The 27,375-nt window shown below is 31.8% G+C and overlaps 2 protein-coding genes across 3 annotated transcripts; both read left to right on the top strand.

The window, feature by feature from the left end:
- Positions 1–19: 19 nt before the first annotated feature.
- LOC137922281 (angio-associated migratory cell protein) lies at positions 20–2,855 on the top strand. The gene is made up of 4 exons (XM_068765252.1): positions 20–842; positions 1,065–1,236; positions 1,902–2,015; positions 2,451–2,855. Exons 1-4 carry the CDS (start codon positions 222–224, stop codon positions 2,774–2,776), a joined length of 1,233 nt encoding a protein of 410 aa, XP_068621353.1. The 5' UTR covers positions 20–221; the 3' UTR covers positions 2,777–2,855.
- Positions 2,856–5,199: 2,344 nt separating this feature from the next.
- mnd (minidiscs) lies at positions 5,200–21,583 on the top strand. Of its 2 annotated transcripts, none has more exons than XM_068765020.1 (5): positions 5,200–5,368; positions 11,397–11,615; positions 18,228–18,498; positions 19,593–19,917; positions 20,987–21,583. In XM_068765020.1, exons 2-5 carry the CDS (start codon positions 11,402–11,404, stop codon positions 21,377–21,379), a joined length of 1,203 nt encoding a protein of 400 aa, XP_068621121.1. In that variant the 5' UTR covers positions 5,200–5,368; positions 11,397–11,401; the 3' UTR covers positions 21,380–21,583. The 2 variants fall into 2 exon arrangements, with proteins under 2 accessions (XP_068621121.1, XP_068621120.1); XM_068765019.1 differs by lacking the exon at positions 5,200–5,368 and adding an exon at positions 5,393–6,267.
- Positions 21,584–27,375: the final 5,792 nt, after the last annotated feature.

Below are 27,375 nucleotides of genomic sequence, written 5' to 3'. Positions count from 1 at the left end.
TAAAATTAATGTCGTCGGTACATGTGATTCTTAGATACAATACTTAGAGATTTTTTTATGATATAATTTTTGCAAATAACGGATTTATTCTTTGTAAGGGTACAAAAAGTACAAAAATTTTATCTATATAAATTACGGTATCATTCACTAAATTGCGTCGTCCAGGTTAGAACTAATTTATCCTTCATATTTGAAATATTGTTACCATTTTCTACGAAAAGATGCGACTTAATCAGGAAGATACTCCACCCTCTTCGATCAACGGAGATGAGGTTGCAGAAGTTGACGATGAAGAAATTATGTATAATTTTGAAGAGATGGATGAGATGCAGGATGACTTTGAGGAAATGGTGGAAGTGGTTGACGAAGAAGAACAAGATGAAACAATGGAGCGCCCCAAAGATCTTGCAATTGTAGTTTTTGATGAACACTCTGGTTCAGTGTTTTGTTGTGATCTTCATCCTAATGGTAAACTTGCAGTAACAGGCGGAGAGGACGATAAAGCATTTGTTTGGTCCACAGAAACAGGCCAAATTATTATGGAATGTAAAGGTCACAAAGATTCTGTGATATACGTTGGGTTTAGCTTTGATGGAGCTTACTTGGCCACGGTGGACATGAGTGGTGTAATAAAGGTGTGGAAATGTAATCTTGATCAAACAAAACATGAGTGGCCTATTGCATTTGAATATGAAGCTAATGATTTAAGCTGGGGTTTGTGGCATTTTGGGACAAGAGTACTTTTCTGTGGAGCTGACAATGGTGACATTTTTATTTTCAAAATACCTAATGGAGATACAAAAATACTGCCTGGTCATAGTGTAAGAACAGATTGTGGTAAGGTAAGACACTTATTGTTTTATTAGTTTAACCAATTACAATATATTTATAACATATTCATAATTCATCGCAATGTTGATTATGCACTAAACCAGTGCCCTAGACTGTAAATCAAAACATATAACCAAAATATTACAGTAGTTTTTAAAATAAAATAGGCGCATGTATCATATATTTAAAAGAAATTTTACTTTAAAGTTTAACCCTGATTATGTTCCTTACAGCTTTTCCGGGATGGTGTGCGTTTAGTAGTAGGGTATGAAGATGGTATTGTAAAAATTTGGGATCTCAAGACAAATTCTGTTCTTCATCAAATACAAAATGTCCATAATATGAGAGTGACTAATATTGACACACACCCTGATAATAATTTAATAGCATCAACATCTCCAGATGGTAATTTTTTAAATCTATAACTAATAAACATAAGATACAATTAAGTCACTATGGATGAATTAGAGTCGGGTGGAGGTAGCCCAGAAAAGGCTTCTGAAACTTGCAATTGTAGTTCACAGCTTTGATTTGTGGAAAAGAATTTTATGTAATTCACCCGTGGTGCTTTAATTACTTAGAATTGCCACTGCTCACAAAACAAGTTTCCAGAAATTGAGCAGTAATATCTTCTGTGTACCATAATACCACAGTGTAATTGTCGATCCGTCTACCAAATGTAGCAATTATAGTATATTCTTCCATAGATATCTTTGGGCAGGCCTAAGGTTTGCAGTGAGTGTCTATAGGCGGAAATAAAAACAATGAGATGAATAAGAATGTTATTTATTGCCTTTTTGATTTTCGTCAAACCATTCGGTAGCAAATGAAAGACCCCCATATATGAGTAATTCTTTCAAAAACTTTGGGTAAGTTTATTTTAAAATGAGGCAAATAACAGTGGGTACAGCAATTGTAAAAAATTTACTTGGATAAATTTACTATGTCAAACATTTAATAAAATATATCTGATAAAAAACCAATGAATAACATTTTTATAGTAATTATTGACCTTTCAGTTAATTAAGTTGGAATTACAACTATTTACAATTTTACCTTTGTTGTTGCAGGTAAAGCTATATTGGCAACTTCAGTTAATGGTAAAGTTGTGGCTCAATTAGATACCGAAGAAGATTTAGAAGCAGCAACCTTTTCAAATCCTGAGTTGGGATATATTGCTACAGGTAAACATTCTTTACATTTGTATGAATAATATATTGTTATCGGAAATTGAATATTTGTATGTATATACCTCCTACTACTATACCTCTGTATTGAAAAAACCCAGAATTTCCATATTTATTAATCTAACTGGAAAATACATATTTGTGTGTAAAAAATTTCAAGATTCTGGAGACTATAAATTTTCAGTTCAATTTTATAGAATTAAGTGTACACAAAATACAAAATTACTGATAATTGGGAATTGACTACTAAGGAATGGGTTTTTAATTAAGTGTTTTTAAATGTACAAATGTTAATGGTTGTTTTATGTAACTTCAGTATAACTTTTTTTTACTTTGAAAAGCACTCCGAACCTGGAGTTATTAGTCAATAGAGCTTATGTTAAAATTTTCACAATGAATAATTTTAACGATGTCTTTAATTTTATTTTGTAGGAACATTAAGAGGCACTGTCACAATTTGGGATGTAGGTAAACAAATGATCCGACACCATTGTTCAAGATCCGAACATGATTCTATGGCGGGAGTGACAAAGATAGTTTGGCTGAATGACAAACTTGTTGCGGGTTGTCTTGATGGTTCAATCAGGGTATATGACGGAAAGTCCGGAGTTAGAAATCTAGTGTTAACTGGACACCAATCTGAAATAATGGAATTTTGTTACAATGAGAAGGAAAACATAATATTAACATCTTCAGATGACGGTACTGCAAGAATATTTAAATATAATTTAAATATTGACAAAATGGAACAAGTTTAATTTTGTTGTTATAATAAATATAAGGACCTAAGCAACAATTAGTTTCGTACTTTTTTTGTTATTAAATGTTTAAATTAAAGTAATAGTTTTATTTCCTTCATAACAAATTTAAAAAAAAAAAACTAGGCTAACAAATAAACCAAAACAATCTCAAAAATCTTAAATACATCAAAAACATTTATAATGTATAAAAACAATTTTAAAAAATTGTGGTTGTTGCAGAAAAATGATTTAAGCAATGTTAATGTGGGAAATATGAATGTCAAAGATGCTTTTTTTTAAATAGTGAATCAAGATTGGAATATCGATAGTTACGACGTATCTAAGGAATTGAAAGTTGACCACAAAACAGATTTGACCGATTTGCAAAATACGTACGGTTCATAAAAAATCTCGATATCTGAGAATCATATGACATCTCTAAAAAACCTTATGAACCATGTACTGTGCCGTTTATTAAGAAGAATATATATTTATAATAAAAATGGGTAGTGGCAACAAAAGGCAAAAAAAATATGATATATATGTATTTAATTATTTAACTAAGGGTAGTGGGCAGAAGGCCTGGTCTAATTTTACACCGCAGCTCGGTACTCCCCTGATGGTGGTGGTGGTCAGCCGCACGATCTTCCAGGACTGGTCAAGCGGCAGCAAGTCGAGAGCAGGGAGCGCCGGTAGGTAGCAGGATGTGATGGTTCCGGTGAAGGTTGATATGAATTTCATCGGTGTAGAACTTGCTGCATAAAACTTGCAGCATAAAAGTCGCAGTCTTAAACTCGCAGTATAAACTTTGCAGTGTAAAGATAGCACCTGTGAATAAATGTCACAGTTATGATATACATATATAAGTATATGTACAATTTGCTCCGCTGACAGTAAGTCCGGAGATGGCTTGCGATGAAGTAAGGGCAGAAACCGAAAGCAGTTGATGTGATTGTTTACTGTCAGAACGGAGTTACAAAATGTAAAGCATGTAAAACAAAAATAGAAGAGATAAATAAATAAACGAATTGAAAAGTAATAATGAATACATAATGATGGAACTATGGACACAGACAAAATGTTGAGCTCTAACTTATAGATAAATGATGTCTTCATAATATTTGTTCAACACTTACCCCTTGGGGTGCGAGACGATGTAAAGGTTGTGGCGTGAACTAAATGATGCCCGGAGAATGAATAGGATCAAGGCGTGAATTTATAACGTAAATTCTAATTGGCCCCGGCGCGTATGAAGACACATAGCTGGTGAACGCAACCGACACAAAGAGTGTGCGTCGGTGCGTGAGACGACACCTAGCTAGTGAACGCGACCGAGGCCTGGATCCTTCTCCCGAGCACTCGTGTAAACTCTGTGTGCTGGTGCGCGGGCGCATTGGAATTTTTGTTATAAAAACAAAGATCCGTTAAACCAATAGCATGCTCCCACGACCCCACGCCACTTGAGACGTATCGTTACCCGCTAAGGGTTGAACAATTTTTTGCTGTATTGCGATTTATGAGACGTTTTTCGTGATAATATTTTTTTTGGTTGAAATTTTAACTAAGATTTATGTGACGTTAACTTGCAACGTTACAGTACTTATCTGTGTTTTATTAGTAAAAATGATTTTTTTCCATTTTGAGCAAAGGATCGTAATCAAAGATCGGACATGCTTCACTAGCTGGTGCAAAAGCCGGGTTAATTTAATAAGGCGATATGTTGGTATTGTTAATCATGAGCTTACACCGCTAGGCATACAAACAATTCGGATTTCTAAAGACAAAACTCAAAAGATTAACGCAAGGAGTTGGGAAAAAATGACCGAAACTAATCAATAGAAGCCTTATGGCCTGGTGCTTCATCGTGATAACGCTAGACCAAAAAACATCTTAAGCCACTCATCAAAAGTTGATATTTAATTGGGAGGTGACACAATATCCGCCATGTAGTCCTGACTCTGTGCCTTCTGATTTTTACTTATTTTACCTTCAAAATTTTTCAGTCAGTCTTAGGTTAGCATCGAGAGAGGATTGAATAAACTACTCGTCGCGATTTTTTTTTATCAGAAGTTCAAAAATTTATACAACATATCACTACCTTTATAACATGGGAAAAAGTAATGGGACAAAATGCATCTATAGTTAATTTAATATAATTAAACTTTGGTAACGTATGTGGGATTTTCCTAGTAACTATATAAATTATTCCATTATTCATTACTGCTATTGTTAAATGATGTACATTTTATCACTGGGTAATTTTAGTTATTTTGCATAGTTTATGATATCATTGAACCAATATTTTCTGATAAATGTCTCGCTTCAGTCTTAACAAATACTGTCATTGACCTCCACAGAACGGCCGTTACTGCCAATAAATTACTCATATCCTGTGTCAGGAAATGTCATTACATGATTCCGAGTTAAGTTTAAAATCAAAGTTCTTGGCTTTCTGTATCGCACCCAGCTTACATGCACCTAATTAATTTTAACGAAAAAGTGTGTCAAATACACACGTTTGTAGAGAACGGGATAGATATCTATGAACCGGTTATTCAAACTTGGCAGTGAATTCACATGGAGGGAACAACCTTTATTATGAACTTTATGGTGAGGAAATTAAGTTTAAAATTGCTACGCTTACAGTTTCATACACGCCGTTTTAGATACGCAGTGATGTCATGGCGGTAGACAGTCGTGGTAAACTTGGTATAGTGAATAGTAAAGGACTCACAGTGTTGAACGTGTCCGCATCGTCTCGTGGCTTTACGAAGTTTATGTCGTATTTCGCTCTTTCGTCCAACACGTTGCATTAACTTATTTAATTTTACATTTAAAGTTTATCGCGGTTTTTATTACGGGATTATTACTGTAAATTACGTCCGAATGTTGTTTTAATTCATGAATATTTTAACCTGACTGTTGCGAGTATATTTATGTGAGATTATTTATAGTGCTTTTTTGTAATTACTTGCGTGTTATCGGCAAATGTGTGGTGGCAATCCGTTTTTAGTTATTATTATCAGTCTATGGTTATTTTATGGTGTTCCGCCTCACACGTGGTTTTTCGCGCGGTACACTGAAAGTTATGATGCAATGTCCGCATAGCGGAGGATCAGAATTTCGACAGGCAAATTTTTGTATGACTATGACTGTTGTCTGGGGATAAAAATAAAATTTGATATCTAATCATTTAGCTTTTCCTTTAATTTGTTCAAGAGAATAATCAGAAATGGCTAAAGTTTCGGCTACTGAAGATTTGCAACCGAGGACAATTGATGTTGGAGATGATAATCATGATAAACAGTCGAGCGATGGGGTTCGTTTGAAAAAAGAGTTAAGCCTTTTTAACGGAGTTGCGATAATAGTAGGCGTAATTGTAGGATCTGGTATTTTTGTATCGCCTAGCCTGGCGTTGAAGTATGCTGGTTCGAAAGGCATGGCGCTTATAGTCTGGGTATTATCAGGGTTCCTATCCATGATTGGTGCTTTGTGTTACGCGGAACTTGGTAAGTGCATTCGTTAGAATAAATGTCATAATTTTATTTATCCTCTGCTATTAACCATATATTGAACCGTCCTGGGTTCATTGTTCAAAACAAAATTATAATTTTTCTAACTATATTTTTTTTTACAAAATATATTATTTATTTATATAGAGGCGATTTATTAGATCGATCTTCATGATTATAATTTACTCTGCGAATAATTTCTTTGATAAACGTATTCTATTTGTTTACATTCATTACAAAATATCTACTTAAATTTATCATGTCATTAATAAAACAATTATTTTAACTAATTACCTTTATCTCCATAATTTATGTTTATAAATTGTTAGATCTGTTTATACTTGTTATTAGCATGCTTTAATTTTTTGTAAAAGAATTGTTTGTTAATTATCTTATTAACACTAATATTTGTTTTGCATTTTAGTTAACCAAAGTACGGTTTTTCATAGGTTCGTAATATGTTTTTGATGAGATTGTTATATTATTTATTTGTAATTAAATTGTTTATGAAATTTTATAATGAAATTAGCTGCGGCAATTGCTTTTGTTTTTCTGCCATCGTTTCGAAATTAATTTTAGCGTAGAACATTTCCATAAGCAGCTTTTCGATTTTTTGTACCTCTTAAAGAAATGAAAATGTATTATTCAAAATCTAAGAATATATAACAAGAAATACATTAATACAGACTTTTCTAATTACAATACAGCTCAGAAAATATAAACTAAACAGCTATGACAAGTTATAACAACTTTTTTAATAAATAAAGGCCGAATGAATCCTTATACACAGTTCTGTATAAAAAATAGAGAATAATTTACATCCCCATTTCTTTCCTTGAATATATTGTAAAATATTCATAACCCGACTTTAAACAAGGGACTAATACCTTATATTGCAACTAACCACGTAACTTAAGCACTGTATGTACTTTCAATTTAAAAAGAGGGTCCGGATAACCGCAGCCTAGAAATGTTAAATCATTAGATCATTATAAACAGTAAATGTTAATATATTTAAAATCAGTTAACAGTTTAAGTTACAATATATTACAAAATAATATCTAACAAAAGTCGTTAATTTAATTTTAAAATATCGAAATTGCATGTGTACATTAAGAAAGATACGTTATTGAACAAACACAGATGATTGGTTATAGGTGGAAAAGGTTTAAGGCTTAAAACTTTTACACCAAAACCAACCATCTTGTGTATGTCGTTGTTATAAATTTGCAACTCAATAAATATATAACTCAAAAAATACGAATAAAAGACAGATTTGATTAAAAAAAACTGAGTTACACAGTTTTTCATTGCGCTATATATAATACCACACGGAAGAAGCCAAGAGACTCTTAAACGTAAATATCTAAAAAATCGCTTCCATAAAAATATCTTGGCAGCGACATGACCATACCCAGTGATTTATGTAGGTAATGGCAATGTTCATAAATTCATTACCGTCTTATAGATAGGTGCCTAGGTATGATTGAAAAAATTTAAATGATTGAATGTATAGTTCATTTGCTGTCAATTAATATATAGTACATCCTATCAAAAATCAATGGTTTCAGAAAATATAAATATCGTAATGATAAATTAGTATGAAAAAGCGTTTTAAAATTTCGGATTACTATAAATTAAAATTAATTATTGTGTACTATCTGTTCCTGCAGATTTTGAACTACCAGAAGTTATTGGTTTGTTAGTTATTTTTCGAAGTGGTCTTTTCATCTACCTATAGTACGCTTTTTTTGCTTTCTAATGTGTTATACATACATTCTTTAATGCTTTGACGTCTATAACCTATTGGGTAATTACCTCGATTCTCTATTATAGCCTTTCAAAACTTTACTTTTAATACTGATTGTTTAATTTGTAATCGTTATTAGTTTTATGATGACACGATAACATGAAATTTACATAAAAAGTATGTCAAGTACATCAACTTGTTCAAGTCGTTTCAATATAACAATCGCAGTCTGGTTCATTTAATACATGCCGTTCCCGCAGTGACCTAATAACTCGGCGGTATCCCAAATACTCTCCGGTGAAATAGTAGCAGGTAGCGGCTCGAGCCTCGGCACATAGCCTGTGTCCTCTTTTCAGGTACAGTCTAAAAAAGGGCATAGGCTAGGTGCCCTCTGCATTCTGTCGGCTCGAACTGAGTCGCAAAATGTGAGAAAGCCACATGAGTAACAAAGAAGTCCGGTCCCTGGAAATATCCCCTGGATTAATGTTACTAAAAGATTTCTAACGAAAAATGTTAATAAAATGTCCTTCTTAACTTAATTATAAATTTGCGAGTTAATAATAAACCAAGGTATTCAAGATTTGACGACCAATTGGAAACTAAATAGATCTAAAATATTTACAATTGTAATATAGAACGATATATTCATATAATGCTATCTAAAACTTCTTGTTGTTAAAAACCACATTTAAAATATTAATATATCGTGGTCACACGATAACGTTTGAATATAAAATTTAGATTTTAATAATAATAATATTTGATTTTAATAATACGATGATTTTAATAATAAATATAAAAATACATACCTTTCGGTTGTATTAAGTTATAACTGACAGGCGACATTTTATAAAGCAGCATGGGGCTCACAATTAACTAAAGAAATAGTTTAGTTTACTTATACAAATAAATATTGTTTTATCGTATGACAATAGTACACAAAGATTATTAACACAAATATTTAATTAGGAATTTACGAATTTTTGGTTTTGAGAACTTACAAACGAACATACAAAACGCAATTAAAGATTTTTTTAACAACCATATTTGTGACTTCTGTCAATGAATTAATCGTGCAAACCCAAGTTGGAGGAGAGTAATACTTCGAAGAACATCGTGAACGTAATTACACTGTGAAGCAGGAAATTGACAACCAGAAATGAATATTAAAAAAAATTATATGTTTATTACGTAGTAAAATATATCTGTAGTAACTACAATCTTTTTAAATTATTACCCATACAAAAATTTAATGCATCTTAAGAATAATAGTGTCATAAATATATATAATCAAGTTAATTGATTATAATTTTAAATGTATAACATTCGCATATATTGACTAATTGTTTATTGAAAAAAAAATCTTGAATGTCCACACCACAATAAAAACCAACACATCTCTAGTACAAAAACGAGTATTGACACTGTGGACTCTGTCATAGAATGAAATACGTTACATTAATTTATATTTTCTCTTGGAATGCGGCAGGTCAATAACTCTTGGTAGTATTAAATCTGTAGGCAAGAATTGTAAACAGTAATTAATTTAAATAAGTACTAATCCGTAACTTTGTAAACACTTTTTATACCAATTTTATCATTACTTTTTTGATATTGCCATATATTAATTGACAGCAAAAGAGCCATAAATTCACCCCTTCCTAGTATTTACACTTAAAACCAATCACCCTTTATATAATTGATATTGCTTTTAAAAAATTGTTACAGTTAGTATTATTTACAACGATGAAGAATAATACAAAAATAATAACTAATAACGATAATATTAGGTGTGAACGTTAATCTATCGAGTAGTAAGATCAACCGACTGGTTATACTATAGATAAACCGTCAATATTGGATTGTGTCTATCTATTTGTCACTTATCGGCTAAGCCATGTAAAGTAAAACTACCATTCATTCACTACGATAAGAAGCAAGAGCTTTTATTAAAATTTATTGATCATTGACTACATTTATGGACATTTTGCAAATAAATTTTATGTGCTTATAATGTACAAAATTTAATTATTTATTTTTAACTGATTTTAATATTAAATAAAGTAATATTATTTGTAAATATGATTTATTATAATATGTAAATAACCATCACAATTCTGATAAAAAGGCTATATTATTATAACAGGCAGAAAATTAAACTTTTATTCTTGATTTTTAATTTATGTTAAAATCAATATTAACTTACGTATGGTTAGCGCAATGCAGTTGTACAGTCGTTAATGTATGACGCAACATTTGAACTTGTATTTGTCAGAATTTCAAAAAACCATTTAAATATTCATTATGGAGCTAAAAAATCGACGGATACAAATATTATTTCAAAAAGTACTTTTATCTAAATTTAAAATTAGTCTTGTCTTTAAGCGGTTGCATGAGTACTACTGACGAAAGATTTTATTACACTTAAGTAGGTTAACTAATACATGTAGTTATAAGAATTAGTAGTTATAAAATAAGCAACCTATGTTTAGATCGGAAGGTTCTCAGACATTTTTTCGCAAAGACCACTAACGCTGAAATTAGAGGAATATTGTAAAAATGTTTCTACCACATTCCTCTAACTAGACGGAAAATGTGAAAATTGGATGCTACTATTGAAATTTTCGTTGCGGCTAAGTTCAAAGCACGAATTAATAGTTCGCAAGCACACGCAACATCTCGTATTTTGTCTCTCTGCACGTCTGAGTTGCGGACTACGGCAGCTTTACAAGTCTCGACACATTGTACTGAACATGAAATAAGCAAGTTTTTACAAATAATAGTCACCGAAATTCTCAAAATGCCTACATTGATAAGTGCAATCGGACTAACATTTTAGACGTTCATAATCGAAAGCAGATAAATTTTCGTGGACACCCGCTTATGAATTGTGAACCCGCATATTTTTGTCAACGGAGACCCCAGTCTAATCTCTCGTGTCTACATGAATCACTTTGTGAACAAGGGATTGAAACAAACAACTGACATGTAGACATCAAACCCTATGCAACATATCTGAAAATTTATTTTTATTCTGCTAAAAATTACATTTTACTTAACATCTTTCATGAAAATCGTTTAACACAAACAAAAATTAAAATATTTCGGTGATTTGTTCAAAAGCTGAATGTATCATGCATTATGTGACGCCCCAGAAAATAGAAATTACTTCCGGCCTTATTTACCCTAAGGCCTTAAGACATTTCTCGTGTGAGTTTGCATACAACTACAACTATATACCAGTGACAGACAAATAATACCATGAATACTTAAAACGCAAACATATACTGAATGATTATACCTTAACTATTATATGTTTACGTAACTCGAGTCGATGTTTAATCTTGATTTAATATGATTTTATTTTTATTTTCAGGCACAATGATCCCAAAATCAGGGGGTGACTACGCGTACATAGGAGAAGCTTACGGACCATTGCCTGCATTTTTATATCTTTGGGTCGCTCTTTTCATTCTGGTCCCTACTGGAAATGCAATCACGGCGCTGACTTTCGCACAGAACATTCTCCAGCCACTGTGGCCTGCTTGTGAGCCTCCTACAGTTGCCGTCAGCCTTATAGCAGCCGTTGTTACATGTGAGTTTCATATAATGATTTAACACGTAAAAAATGCAAACTTCGTAAAATTCCTGATATGTTCAAACGTAATATCACTTTTGAAAATAATATTAAAGAATACTTGTTGCGCTTTGACGAATATTTTTTTTATTAAACAATGGCAAGTATATAATTTGTTTTTAAAGCTTATAACTTATTCAGGCACATATTTTCAAACATAACTGAAGGTTTTAAAATTGCGCTTCTAAGTTTAATCTATTGGAACAGCTGCCATTTAGTGTCAAAGGCTTTAATTTAGCAAATGTTTTCGGACTGTTACAGAAAGACCGCTTTTGAGATATCCACATAAAAAAACCACAAGGCTTCAAATCTGAAAGCGGGGGCAGCCCAATATCACATATCTACGATATGACTTTTCTTATTAACATTTCTCGCTCGACTTCCATGCTGGCATACAAACATCTGACGTTTGACAAGCCCCGTCCAAATAAAACCAAGTCTTATTTTAAAGCATAGGTTGGAATAACTTATAAAAAAATAAAAGTGAACTTTATTATGGCCCACCCCATACTATCCAAGATAAGAATAATAATTTGATATAAAAAATAATACATATTATTATAATTATGCCTGACGACTTCATGTTGTTTTAAAAATACCTCGTAAATATTGAAACAGCTTCTAACTTATCTCGGAGTTTATTTGTTTACGTCAAAATGGCTAACTTTTATTTAGAGAACATTTAAATTATTACGTTACTAAATTTAAATTTCTTATCTATCATAACATTATTACGAAAGCAGTAAATAGAAATTGACGTTGTTTTTATAGTTAAAATGCCTTAATATATTAAAAGTTTATATATTTAAACTATTTCCACTTAATAATTCTTCTTCTTCTTCTTCTTCCTGTGGCGCTAAAACCTTTTATGAATCCTGACCTCCTTCTCGATCCTCTTCCACGTTCTTTAGTTCGAGTTAATGATTAGCAACAAAATATTAAGTAGCATAAACATATTGATTGTTAAGTTGTAGTATATTATACCAGATAACCTAAAAAGTTAGAGGTTTGGGTTAAAATGCTGATTGAGAGATTTAGAGTTGGGAACGTTGTGCCGACACATATGTTTATGTATGTTTGTCAAGACTGTCTACGTTTCAGATAAGCGATTTAGCGATAGAAAAGAAGCCATCTAAGACATTTATGCTCTTTTTAATTACAGCAATAAAGAATACGTTTTTTTAATTATGGCAACTACGACAAAAATGTATAAATGTCAGGTTAAATGTCATTTTGCATATTTGATTATAAACTATCATTAAAAATGTCATGTACCGGACATTTATTATTGTTGCCATGTATTTCGTGGTCTTTTCAGCCCATAGACGCCCATTGCAAGGCACAGGCTACCTCCAAAAATTTCTATTGGGAGGATATACCATAAGTTCACCATTACAATAAGTTCTCACATCGGGCGAAATGTTTTCAACAATTTTGCTCAGCGTCCCTTAGAAACCATTGCGTCATAGCTTGGCTCCACTTTCCGTTTATGAATCGCATCATGTTTTTACCTTTCAACATTTCTTAAGGTCTATTCTTGACGCTATGTTTAGTACAGAGGACGACTTTCTGTGTGTCCCTTTATGTATTAACATGACGTGTTTATTATGCATGTATGTCAGTTAACACGAATAAAGTATTAATAATTCTTACAAATGTAGGGTTTTTGATCTTTCGACTTTTTGTAAAGGCTTTGATTTCGCCTTTCATGTAAAAGGAATTGCTAAATTTTTCCTACTTCGTAATACAACACGTTATTATAAACACATGGCAAAATTTTTCACGTCAACGCTAATAAACACTAATGTATTCTAAAATGTTCTCCTTTTCTAAGTCTTACTTTCATAATGATACTATAATTCTGGTTGACCTAATAAAATCGAACGGCATCAAGTCTCAGCTGTATCCAAAAGTCGCCACTAATTTCGTCATACTCACCGCAGTATGTTAACCTTCAAAAGTAGACAGGTGTTACATTATTTACAAAAAAAGATAGCGTCTCTGATACAACAATTTCGGTGTTTTAATAATATATTTCGATACGCCGAAATTATAAAGAAATGTAGCATCTCATCATATGACTTTGATTTACTTTTAACATAATGATAGTTAAAATTTAATTATTAATGAACAAGCTTATTTGAGCTTAATGTTTCTTGTTTCATACTGTGACTCATAGTAATATATATACGCTATACTGATGATATGTAGAGTTAAATAATTTCAAGTTTAAAGTAATCCTGTCTTATTTTCTTTTATTTTACTGCCATTTCTAAAGAATCCAGCCTGTTCCAAGTTATCCAACTCCAAAGACTTTGTATCGATGGCGAAATTGCATTTTTTATATTTCCTTTAATTATAATTTTAAGGTACTGGAAAGACGGCATTGTATTGCATCACCCCATGCAGAGGACCGGTTCCTTTCTCAGGAAGCGAGTTTCGGTTATTTATTTTGCTCAGCACGACTCATTCCAAGAAGTATTTTGGTAACGAGAAAGGTTCACGATTTATGTTTTATGACTCTGTACACATAAAACGTAAATCAAGAACCTGTGTATTAAGTATTCGTCAAGAGTTCGTCTTGTACAAAATTTTTATTATCTTTTATTAAATTCAAACAGTCTCTGATAGTCGAGCAATTATTATTATTCCTTGAACGTGGGGCATGCACTGGTTATGTCAAAATCAATACGTATGAGTGAAAGGCATTGCAAAATTTCCCACGGCGACTTTTATTAACCTTTCATTTAATAATTGATAACTTCGAAACGTTTCTTTATAAACTTATAATCAACTGAAATAATTAAATGCTAATTTTTGTAACTCCATTTTTTATTACTAGCTGCCGCGACAGACTTGCTGTCAAACAGTTTTTGGCGTGTCCAAGAAATAAAACATTTTTCACAATGATCACTTTATTAATTTAATTTGTTAATAATTACAAGGTTTTGCTGCAAAACTAGTAATATGATTATATTTTCTTTCCAATATTATAAGGTTCACGAAATTTTTGGGGTATTACATCCTTAAGCCTTGTTGACGTTTAAGTTTTGTCTGCACGAGACAGGAGTTTTATTTTCTTTGCGGTTTGAACATGCAATTTTACTTTTTTCTCTTACCATGAAAACCTTCCTTATATTGTAACGAATAAAAAAATAACCTAAAAATTCGTGAAGATCTCAAAATTTATGTTTAGCAAAAAATTTGAAGTTTCTCTATTATTTACATAGAACATATTATTATAGGATTTTTAATTCATAGTTAAATTGAAATACAATTTGTTCGTTTACTTATAAATAGGTGTTTTATTAGCGAGGCAATGTCATGGGTCGATTGTGTCTTTATGTTAGCTCGACAGAGGTACGTTGCGCTGATTGTGCCTGACAGGATAATGAGTGTTTCCTCCCGCATCGTGCTGACACTCTTATGTGGAATTATCTTGCCGATTTTACAATGTAAGGGCATTTATTAGCACGTAGTATTGAATGTAAGAAAAATATCTACCAGCAACGTTTTAAAAAATTACGTTATCATAAAGTAGTCTATTTTAAAAAAAGGTTTTTTTACCGAAAAATCGACGAATTTTATGACGAATGTCACTTTTTCCTACTTAGTTCTTATGAACAAAAACTTTTGTATTTTTATATAAACCAAAACTATTTGATTTTAGTTACATTATAAGTTATAATCAAATTGTAATCATTAAGTATTTTATATCTTTCAAAAATGGTAAATATTTATTTTCTTTATTTGTTATTTCTTCACGTAGCACTTCGTTAAGATGGACCGGATATGTGCCTATTAGTTAAAGTTCTAAAATTGAATCTTTACAATCACCAACCTTGATAACGCTTGATATGGAGAGTCGTTTAGTGTATTGTAGTGTGCTGGGGCTTAGGTCTTTGTGTACTATTTATGCTTTTATGAATATACAAAGAGTTTTTGTCGGCCTTGAGCAAATGTTTAGGGTGTACCGAACAGATGTCCGAAAAAGGGGTCCGGTACGTAGATTTTTAAATTTGGAACTCTTTTTGTTTTATTAAAAATAAGCCGTATAATTTTTTTTACACTTTGTACACTTTCCTCGAGAAACATTGGAGTTAGTGTTGCTATTTTAAAACTATAGGGTGTTTTTATGTTACTAGTAAGTATTTTTATATAACCTGATATCGCGATCACTTATAAAAAATTCGAGCTACACAAGGTTTGACAAAAATAAACCATGTGCTACACTTCGCTTGGGATATAAGATGGTACCTCTCACTACACATTAAATTCATCAGCAACAGCGTTTACAAATTGGAACACAATAATATTTACGTAACATTGGCGGCAGACATGTTTGCTGCGGCATTATCCCCCTCTTCATTTAAATGGATTGAAAACCAACAATAAAATTTTAAGTTTGGCTTTCAGTGCAACATTTCGTATGATATTACTAATTGTGAATATTTAAAAATTCTAACTTTAAGGCTTTTCATTAATTTGCACTCTATACTGCATAAGTGTTCTCACTTCGGGCCTTATTGCCTCACAATCATTTATGACCCATGGATAATGTTCGAGATTTCCCTATAAGATCAAAAAAGCAACGAGGCACGTAAATGTCACAATGGACCGGCCTGGGTACAAAACAAGTGGCCGCTAGGGCCCTAGGGTTCTGAAGTAGACACCACGGATCGGCAAGCGTTGCGTAGATCATCGGGAGACGTTGGATGCTAGCCACTTCAAACCGGTCCTATGTTCAACAGTGAACGTTCTTTGGCTCATATGATGATGACTGCATCTGTGATGAGAAGCGTTCGGTAATATTCTTACGATCGATTCCTATCACTCTTTGATGTGTCATTTTTCCTGACGTAAAAGGAGTAAATTCTCCTCTTTGTCACGAATTAAACGATTAGTACTTTGAAAGGAAAAGGATAGTTAAATTTTAGTCACAAGCAGGGCATGTGATTCTTCTGTCGCGAATACGCGTGGGCAGTAATTCCTGTGAGGACTTACCAGTACATTCGCTGCTTGTTCGTTTGTCACATACAAATAGTAGAATTTATCCGCTGAACTCTTTCGGGACTTACTCTATTCAAATCATGGTTTACAAAATAAGAGTATTTATTTGTTATTTTACGAAAACTTACAGCTAGATTAAACAATAATATGATACCGTACCAATAAGGCTATTCAAAACTTTTCCCGAATAAAAGAAAGCAATATATATTTATGCTGTCAGTTCTGTTTTCTACATATTTTTAAAAAAATTCCATCTACGCCGACTTGCCAATCATCAGAGAAAAAATATAGATAAAAATAATAAAAACGTAGTGGTTGGTGACTGCAAAGAGTATTTAATTTATCTACAAAAAACTTCCAATTGATTTCTTTTTCCACGCAAATATTAACAATTTTAATGAAACTAAGAACAAGTACAGGTGGACAAACAACCTTGGCTATAAACTCCCCAATAAGCATGAAAAGAAATTCTTAAAAGTTATGTATATACAATTACCTAATAGGGATTAAAAAAACGACGCTCCTATGGCGTACTTAACGGTTTTCTAGTTATAACTAAATTTATTAATATCTATGTTTGGCAAATACTACCACATAGAATGAAACTTTTTAATTTTTTTATACATAAGAGAATTTTAAATACGAACAAACACTTTATAAATTAAAATAAAATAACACAAAATTTTTTTCGTACATGTAGCACTATAGTATTTCAATTCTAAAAACATGTTTCTAAGCTTTATTAAAGAATATCATTCTTAAAAAAAACATTTACAACAACAATATACGTGTATGCAATACAAACATAGCCAAATAATTAAAAAAAGACAAAGTTGTAAACGGTCTTTTTATATTATCAGAAACGAAGATTCACTTTAAACTTTTGATGTTCTTTTTCATTCCTGGACCGTTCTTAGAATGAAATATTTCCATATTACTTTACCTTTTTATTTGAACATGACGGATAATCAATCAGATGCGATTATTTTATTTGAAAATTTATTTATTTGTCGACATTACTAAACAGATAAAAGAAAAAAAGGTATCACGACAACACATTAAAAATCTTATATACTTGTTTAAACTCTTTTAAAATTCTTTATCGGGGTATAAATACTTACTGCATTCGACCAAGAATCATCAAACTTGTCAGTGCACGTAGATGAAAAAAAAAATGAAGCATTTTATATAATATACAGTATGATTGGTTACAGGTTTAGAATCGTTAAAGTGGTAAATGTATAGCTCATATGTCAACACAAAGTTTTAAAGCTTTTACACCTATTTGATAATCACTTTGTTTAAAATGATCACCATGAAATATATCACATTAATCATTTTTTTGATTAGAATGTCAGCCTTATTACTTGTAATAGTCTGCAGGGAGAGATGGTAAAAAATAATTATTTTTAATATGCGGTAATCCGAATTTTGAAAACGTATTTTATTATTTCTGAAACTATTGATTTTGGATATTAGTTAAATTCACCGATATACTTTCACCGATTAATCATCCTGATTATAAAGCTTTATTTATTTAATGTTTTATTATCATTTTAGGTTTCCTCACCGTGATCAACTGTTACAACGTGAAATGGGTGACGAGGGTACAGGACACGTTCACTGCTGCAAAAATTTTAGCCTTACTTGTCACATTCTTCGCCAGTCTCTGGTATTTATTCTCGGGACACACGGAAAACCTGGAGAATATGATGGAAGGCACAATCACGAAACCGGGCGAAATTGCTATTGCGTTCTACTCGGGCCTGTTTTCATATTCGGGTTGGAACTACCTTAACTTCGTCACCGAAGAACTGAAAGAACCATACAGGTACACACCACAATACCGTAAAATATTTAGATGATCATTTCAGTCGGAGGACCGACTTTCCCTATTGAATTTCTAATAAACTCGTTTAAAATTTACCATCAACCTCCATCTTTCTACGATCTTAACAAGGTGCATAGTTCGTCTACAGATCTCTTCATTCTTAATACAATCTCAAACAAAAATCCGAACATAGCCATGGCTCATTGAGCGACTGCAAGCTTGCTAATAAGACCCTAAACAGAAAGTGTGTAAGCATTATGAAATTACTACCTCTACTAACTTGGTTATTGAAAATAAATCAGGGTCCAATACATGCATATAACAATATGAATAGACTAAAGTTACTGCTAAACGTTAAAATGTTATTTTCCTGTTGATTGACATTACCACTATACTGGAATAATATGAATTATTGAAATGTAATTTTCATTGTTTTAATTTAAATTTTATTTAAAGTTAAAGCGTTTCAATTAAAAATTATATTAATATAGAAATAAAAAAGTACATTACATATGGTACGTACCTGAAATATAACAAAAAATTGGGTTAAAGATGTAAGTCGTCAATAACTCGGGGCTTATTGGCAAACTCACGGTCGTTGAACAAACTATAGAGAGGGCTATGCCAGGGATTTTTCCACAAGATTGAATTAGGAATGAGTAGAAATTTACACGAACGAAAGTAACCTACGAGTATATAGCCCAGCGAAATAGCAAGTTGAGGTGGCAGTAGGTAGGCCAAATAGTACGCAGAACATATGGCCGTTTACGCCCTAATATTTTATAGTTAAGACCACGGCTACGATTAGCTTAGGACGTCCAACCACAAGGTGGACAGATGATTTTGTTAAGATCGTTAAAATACACTGGTGTACGCGGCTTCCAACAGATCCTTTCAGAAATCTTTGAGGAGGCCTAAATGTCTAGCAGAGGACGTCTGAGAATTGAAATGATGATAGCGACGAAAGCTAAAAGGAAAAATAAAAAAAAGGAAAAATTAATTTCCAAAAGTATTGCCTACTTTCATAAAACCTTAATAGTTAGTAAGACAAAATAATATTTCGTGTTATAATTATAGGTCTTTGTTGATTTCAGGAACCTACCTCGTGCGATTTGCATATCGATGCCGGTGGTGACTTTAGTTTATGCGCTTACCAACGTGGCATACTTCGCTGTTCTCACCAATGCTGAGATTCGTGCTTCGGAAGCAGTGGCTGTGACGTTTAGTGAAAAGATCCTAGGAGCAGTTTCATGGATCATGCCCCTATTCGTAGCTCTGTGTACTTTTGGATCATTGAACGGAGCAATCTATGCATCTTCGCGGTTGTTCTTTGTCGGAGCCCGAAATGGCCATCTACCAATGGCGATATCGTTAATTGATGTGAAAAGACTGACACCCGTTCCCTCATTGATATTTATGGTAAGATTTATGTATTAGAAATATTACTTTATTGCGTTCTAAATATGTATTCAGAGTTTTTCAATTTTAATGGCAAAGTAGCATTTAAATCAATTTGCGGAAATTTTAAGTAGTATAACCGTAAGTAATTAGAAAGATTAGGTTTATTAATTGTTAAACTATGAAGGTGAATAAGTCGCATTCTATGTCAAAAATCAGCGTGGTTCCTGTAGAATTGTATACATTGAATTGTAAAAAACGTGGGGATCTGACATTAATTCTTTGAAACTTTGTTTAAAAATACTCCTCAAATCGAAGGAAACTTAAATCATAGTTTTTTTCCTCTTTGTACCTTTTCTGTTTTTTGGGGTATTGTGTTTCCCAAGTAGAGAATAAAACTTCTTTTTTCGTGATATATGAAGGAACGAAGAACCAGGTATGGTAAATGAATAGTTGTAAGTACCTTGCGCAAGATTGCAATCAATCTACATTTAGATTGGTTATTAATTTATATCGTTTTGGTATATGGAAAAATATTCTATCCTTCTAATTTAAAATTCAATTTTTTTAGACTAAATTAAAATTCCCTTTGCGAGTAGGTAAACATATTTATATTACAAGGGTACATCATACTTTTTTAACCCTTCTATAATATTAAAAAATAGTTGTTTAAATAAAACGATAGTATAATTAAACTATAGGCCAATTAGAAGACTTCACTAATAGCTTTAGGTTCCCAATATTTAAAAGAAGCTGTAACCAAAATACTTCTGCACAATTTTAATAACCAATAAAGACAAAAAAAATTCCTGATGCCAATTTATAGAATTTTTCCAAAACTTTTAAGGCTCAAATACTTCCTCGCCTAAGGAACGGTGGTCAAAAAAGATCCATGTGATGCCACTTAAGGTTACTGATGTCTCATGCCTCCATATGAGTTTTTATTTCATTATAAAATAAATGGATGTTTTTTTTAAATCTATGGTGATATAAAATGGCCCAGAAACATAGCATTTAGGGCCTAGGAAATTATTCGTATTCATTTCAAGTAAACGATTTTTAAAACCTAATGTTTTTTTTTTGTTTTCAGTGTCTGGTTACGCTTGTCCTGCTATTATTCAACAACGTGGAGTCTTTGATAGTTTACGTAACTGCAGTTGAGGCACTCTTCACTCTGTGTTCGGTGACCGGTCTCCTATGGATGCGCTACACACGACCCCAGTTGCCTCGACCCATACGAATAAATTTAATCCTGCCAATAGTCTTTCTTGTTGTCTGCACATTTCTTGTAGTATTTTCGTGCTTCACTCACCCAGTTGAAGTTGGTATTGGTATTGCATTTATAGCTCTGGGCGTGCCACTATTCTGCATCTTCATAATGTGGAAAAGTAAGCCTTTTTGGATGCAAAATGCATGTAACTCATTTAATCTAGCATGTTCAAAGATGTTCCTATGCCTACCAGAAGATTCTAAAGAATTATGATCTTTAAAGCGTATGTGTTGTACGTAAACTTTGAGTGATCTGATGTTGTTTTTGTTTGAAGTATTTATACACGCACCTTTTGCGTGATTCTAAATTAAATTTTTACTAATTAATATTAAGTTGGCAATATTGATATCGATTCCTGCTTAGGTTAAGTTTATTTTTGACTTGAAATGCGAAATCTAATAAAAATCGTATTTGAACATTCCGAATAGATGTTTTATTTATTGTCGCATGTATATCCTTTTAAAATTTTTCTGTTTACGAAAACGACATGTAGTTACATTTTATTCATACACCTGTAGTCAACACATCTATTGTAGTAACTTTCAATAACCCTTATTAAACCTATTTTCAATTAAATTTTCTTTTTCTATGATCACTATACTAAATAATATTAAAAACATTGGCAGTTATTTTACGCAAGTATTCTGTAAATAACACATTTAAATATTTCGTTCGTAATATTTATTAAAGCGCCATCTATCGTTTTATGGCGTAAATACGACGGCGAAAAGATTATGATCTTTATTTTTGAATGATATTATCTAAGTTAAATTACGTTACGTACATTCTACTGAAAAATGAAGTAATCTTATTTTTGTTAAAAGCAATAGAGCGTATCGTCAGACTAGTTTTGTTATATCTCCGTATATTCTCCTTGGTTGATACAATCAGCACGTATTTAATCATTGTAACACGGGCGTGATGCTTTTTATTGCAGCTATGATGAATTGTCAATAGCATGAACCGATCGCCGTAACGGAAGCTGTTGAACGTGTCGAATTTTTCTTCTTTTATGTTCACAGTAAAATTAAATAGAGGAAGTTTAAGAAAACTTTGCCTTAAAGGAACTTAATATATTTACACGCCGACTCGATTTAACATTACAATGAAATTCAAAAACATTGATTTTTCCAAACATGTTATATATTATCTAAACTTGTATTCGTTTACACTATTTGAAAATTGAAAACGCATCTTAAAATTTTTGGACGAAGTTGCGTATTGAAGAATATTCTGATATAATATTATTAAAATTCTTCATCCTAGTAGCCTAATACCTTTACTAAAGGTACTGTATGCTAGTCTGTCATACTGCTAGTCTGTCACCTGAAGATCTCTGTTAAGACGCCGAACCTTTAAGAAAGGGTAATTTTTAACATAATGTAACAAAAAAAAAACAATCGTGATAAGGTCAAAAGAACGCCCCGCATCGAATAAATAGCGCACCCATCTCCCGTATATTTCCATTAAGACCGGTAGGAAGCGGCCCACATCTAGGACCTTCTGACGAACTCAACAAGGTCGTCTATCCTCTATGCGCGTGAACGACCTTCGCTGCGCTTGCAGGTCCGTGTTCACCACTTCAGACCCTTTAAACTTAAGTAGAAACTTCAAAATCGTGTTAGGCGATGGATAGATCGTATTGCTTTAGCGAATCTGATGACGATGATAAATCAATATGATCTCAAACCATCGTAATAGCACAACGAAAGTTTCGGCAGTAGAGTGAACAACGCATGCCTTAGGGTCGTGCTAATCAAAAAAGAACAGCGCGTACGCATAATCAAGGAACCTGGAAAGTAGGTGGAAGCGGACACCAAAAGACCAGCTATCATCCTTTACAGTGAGCATTTATCGCTTGACATGATAGTGCGATTGATTTCAGTACCATTAAATGAATACAATTTAAAATTACTGTTTTAATTATTTTACTGTGCGCCAAATCAACACAGAAATTCGATAAATCGCACTTAGATGATTTAGTACGTGATGATAACAACTAGTTTTTAAAAGAATTGATCACTGGTGATATGAAATAGATTATCGTCGACAAGAACGTGCGAAAAAATAACGAATACGAGCTGATATTATGTATATGGTAGGAATGTAAGAGTATTTATATGAACTAATTTATTAACTATATATACCATTAGGGTAAAACCATCGCTTGAATCTGTCGAAACGGTGATGTCTCTCAAGAAAAAAAATGGAGAAAGAAGGCCGGAATTGATTAAAACAGAGGTGTGGTTTTTATCATTATAAATCCACGGCACACAAACCTGTAACCACTCAGCAAACATTGATAGAGCTTAGTAGAGAACTGATATTAACAGCTATTTATCCATGACACTGCACCTCTAGATTTACCTGTTACTATTAAAAAGAGAGTCACTATTTATCAACAAAAGACTGTCAGAACTCCTTGTTACTTGTATTTTCTGATTACAAGTGTTCAAATTTGTATAGATTTGAATTTACATCACAACATATATTATAATCAAATTAATATAAACCGTGATTAATGATAACTCGAATTCGTTTATGAAAGAAATACAAAAAATATTTTTTTCGTATGTGATATTTTCGTATATGAAAGAAATACGAAAAAAATACAGGACAGACGAAAACAAATCAGAATAAAAAATAAGGACTTTAAATTCGGAATTTTTTTATTAGAATTTAAGCATTTGGTAAATGTATCATGTTTACAGTAGTGTAATGTAAACATGTTACATTTGATATAAGTTATCACTTTGGACGGATATTCCCATATTTGTAGTTGTAATCAGTAAATAAAATACCGATTGATGCAGCAACTGATCGAGTAAACTGATTATAAAGTAAATAAATTTGCTGTATAACTGCTAAACTACTTCACCTATTGATGACAACGTATTTATATTATTTATGTAAACATGCATCCATTTGATATACCTTGCCTTAATAACGCTCATCTGCAAGAGGAGTGGTGTGACTTTAATAATGATAAAGACTCGTTTACACGTTAAAGTTTATTTTAAAAACAAACGTAACTAATCCGATAACACAGTTTTATGTTTCTATGACATTTAATTATAACCTTGATTTGAAGATTTGATTAAAATTATACTGTTAATTTATTATCAAATAAGAGTTCCATGCGTGCGTTCACAAATATTTATAAAATGTTTCGTATATATATATATATATATATATATATATACACACACGAAATATATATATATATAACATATATTCATTATAGTTCATAGAAAATTTATTAAATAATAAAAATTTATAATAAGTAATTTTTTTATTCAATGTGACAGATTTAAGGGCGATGATTCTTATAAAAAAAACAATTACTTTTACATTTCGATTATTTTTGGTTTACAGTATATATAGTGAAATAATTACACTAATTAAACATCTAAGCTATTACGTGTTTGAGACAAATTAAAGTTTGACCTTCATTTACACCATCTGATAATTGATAAATTGTAATTATTGCTACATTTTAATACATACTAGTTACTTTTAATTGTTGTTATTAAATGAACAAAGTAATGTATCGATAGAGGAGGCCATCTTTATTCTAAAAGCTCAAAACAACTTTCTTAAAACTTATGAAACCGTAGAGAAAACCGAATTAAATAATTATTTATTCTTGTTTTATGCATTATTTTTCTGTTATTTAAAATCATTTAAATTGTTACGGAACACTATGAAACGCAATAAGATACGAAATTGTTCTTTTATGAAACATTGACATTGTGTATTATCATTATCTAAGTCATGGCTGGCCATGGCCAGATATCTCTATTATTTTATAAAAATCTAATTACAGATAACACTTTTCATAATAACAAATAACAGATAAAATCATTTTCATCAATATACGTAACACAACGTTGTAGTCACAACTTTCTTGTAATTTTGATTTCAATAAACGATTTATCTAATTTGCAGAAAGCATATAAAAAGTGAAACAACGAAAACATTAATTAATTCTCGACGAATAACTTGAAATACAGGTTGATTGGTTATACGAGTAAATGAAAAAGCTTTAAAGAAATCAATGTATTGGTCAGCAAAAAACTTATTAACTTTTACGTCTATTTCCAACCAACCTGTATAAAATGATCACTTTAAAACATGTGAATTTAATTTATTTTTTCTATTGGAATATGACAGATAAATAACTTCTGGTAGTACAAAGTCTGCAGGTACACATAAACATTTAATTTTTATACGAAGTAATTCGAATTTTGTAAACGCTTTTTCTTGCTACATTCACACTACTTCATTTATTATATCGCAAACCATTGATTTCTGGATACATTATTTAACAGCAAATAATTTAAACTTCTCCTTTGAAAAGCCTTTGCCCTTATTAACTGAACCAATCATCCTGTTTGACTGAAATGATCAAGATGATCAAGAGCGGGCTTGCTTTGCTTTTCAAAATTTTACATAATAATATAGAGATCGTCGAACTTATCAGCTAGTTCTACAATCTAAGCTGTTATGCAACTTTTTATTACGTGGTAAAAAAGCAAAGCCATTTCGCTGGCAATGTTTCATTCGAAAGTATTTGCTAGAGATAAAGCTGTAAAACGAATAAAAATTATTGTTCGAAGTTTTTACATCTACTTTCAATGAAAATGCTTCACGTTTATATTTATCTGATTGGTTAATTAACGTTTAAATAAATCAAATTATTGTTAATTTACGTAACGAGCTGTGGTAGTCCAGCGGTAGAGGACTGAGACTCCCAATCATAGGTCGTTGGTTGGATTCCCGGTATACATTCTTATATAATTCACACTTTGTGCATTAAATATTTAGGATTGCTACTGCTCACAAACAAGTTTTCAGACGATGGGCAGCAGCATCCTCTGCTTACCACACTGCGATCGCCAAACCGCCTGCCAGACCTATTCCTTGTGAGCTTCTATGGGCTGATACTACAACGACGTAACAACAGAAACTCAATAAAATTTCGTATTGTTTGAATTAAAAAACATTAATTATTAAATAAAAGGAATATCCTTGAATTAAAATAACTTTTATTATGTTTGTAATAATGTACAACGTTTTATTTACTTCACATTTTTGCTTCGATTCGCCTGTTTGGTAAGAACAGCATGAATAAAGAATGTCAAAAATTTATTAATAAATATCACAAAGCCGCTAAGATACATTAGATAATATCAATATAACATATTCTCAGTGGAAAACTTCCTTTGCGAGACGCCGTCTAGAAAGCTGCCATACTGTAGCAGCGGCTGTTTCCCGCCATAATAGTGCTTAAACATAAGCAAGCATAAGTTTTTTTTTTAAAATACCTCAAATTTCTCAAGAACGTTAATTATGGATTGAAAATATGGAATATAACAGAACGAATGACCCATTATATGTGCTTTATGTCCGTGTACAAATCTCGTCACCTTTTATTAAAAAAAAAAACTAATGGGCTCCATATGTTATTAAATTGACGATTGTTAGTATAACTAGATCTAGACCGCTTTTAACCGGTCCTATTTCAAATCTATAGGAGAGGTCCATATTCAATACAGGAAATCCTATGGTTGCCATTCCTTAATATGAAGTAATTAAAAATCACGATGAGTCCTGACATGGTTTTGATATGACAAGAACGCAAGCGCGCTGTCGTGCAGGATTTTGTATTACGAAATAGCCCAAACCAATTTAACCACAACGTTTTAGCATCTATAATGCTTATAAAATGATTATTGATAAAGTTATTCACCATTATAACATAAGAGGATACATTTTTTAGATTTATTAGCTTAACAAATATATATTAGTATAATATTATAGAATTCTGCAAGTTGTGGTTTATAATATAGTTGACCGTTGAAACCTTCACCATTTAATAAAAATTACTCGTGTGAAGTCCCCGTAAAGTGTTTACATTCATTTATTAAATATTTGCTATAACCCTTTATTTAAGGACGTATCCACTGATTCAAACGCAATACCTCTAATCTTATCGCTCTTGCTTTACTAGTTTTTTCTTAAATTTTCCTTTTAAGTCTGGCTTAAAATTTTATTCATTTAAAATATTTGTAATGTTTTCAATTAATTCGCACTTTTTTCTAAGACTTAACATAACGTTATGAATACATACCGATGTTATTTTATTATACTATCAAACTCAAATTCAAAATGTCTTAATTCAAGTAGGCATTTACGAGTGCTTTTGG

The sequence above is a fragment of the Battus philenor genome, unplaced genomic scaffold (assembly GCF_028537555.1).
Source record: "Battus philenor isolate CCGP_79_NKW_IND1 unplaced genomic scaffold, ilBatPhil1.0.hap1 SCAF_2, whole genome shotgun sequence".
Lineage (NCBI taxonomy): Eukaryota > Metazoa > Arthropoda > Insecta > Lepidoptera > Papilionidae > Battus > Battus philenor.
This window is presented reverse-complemented; position numbering and strand designations above follow the sequence as displayed.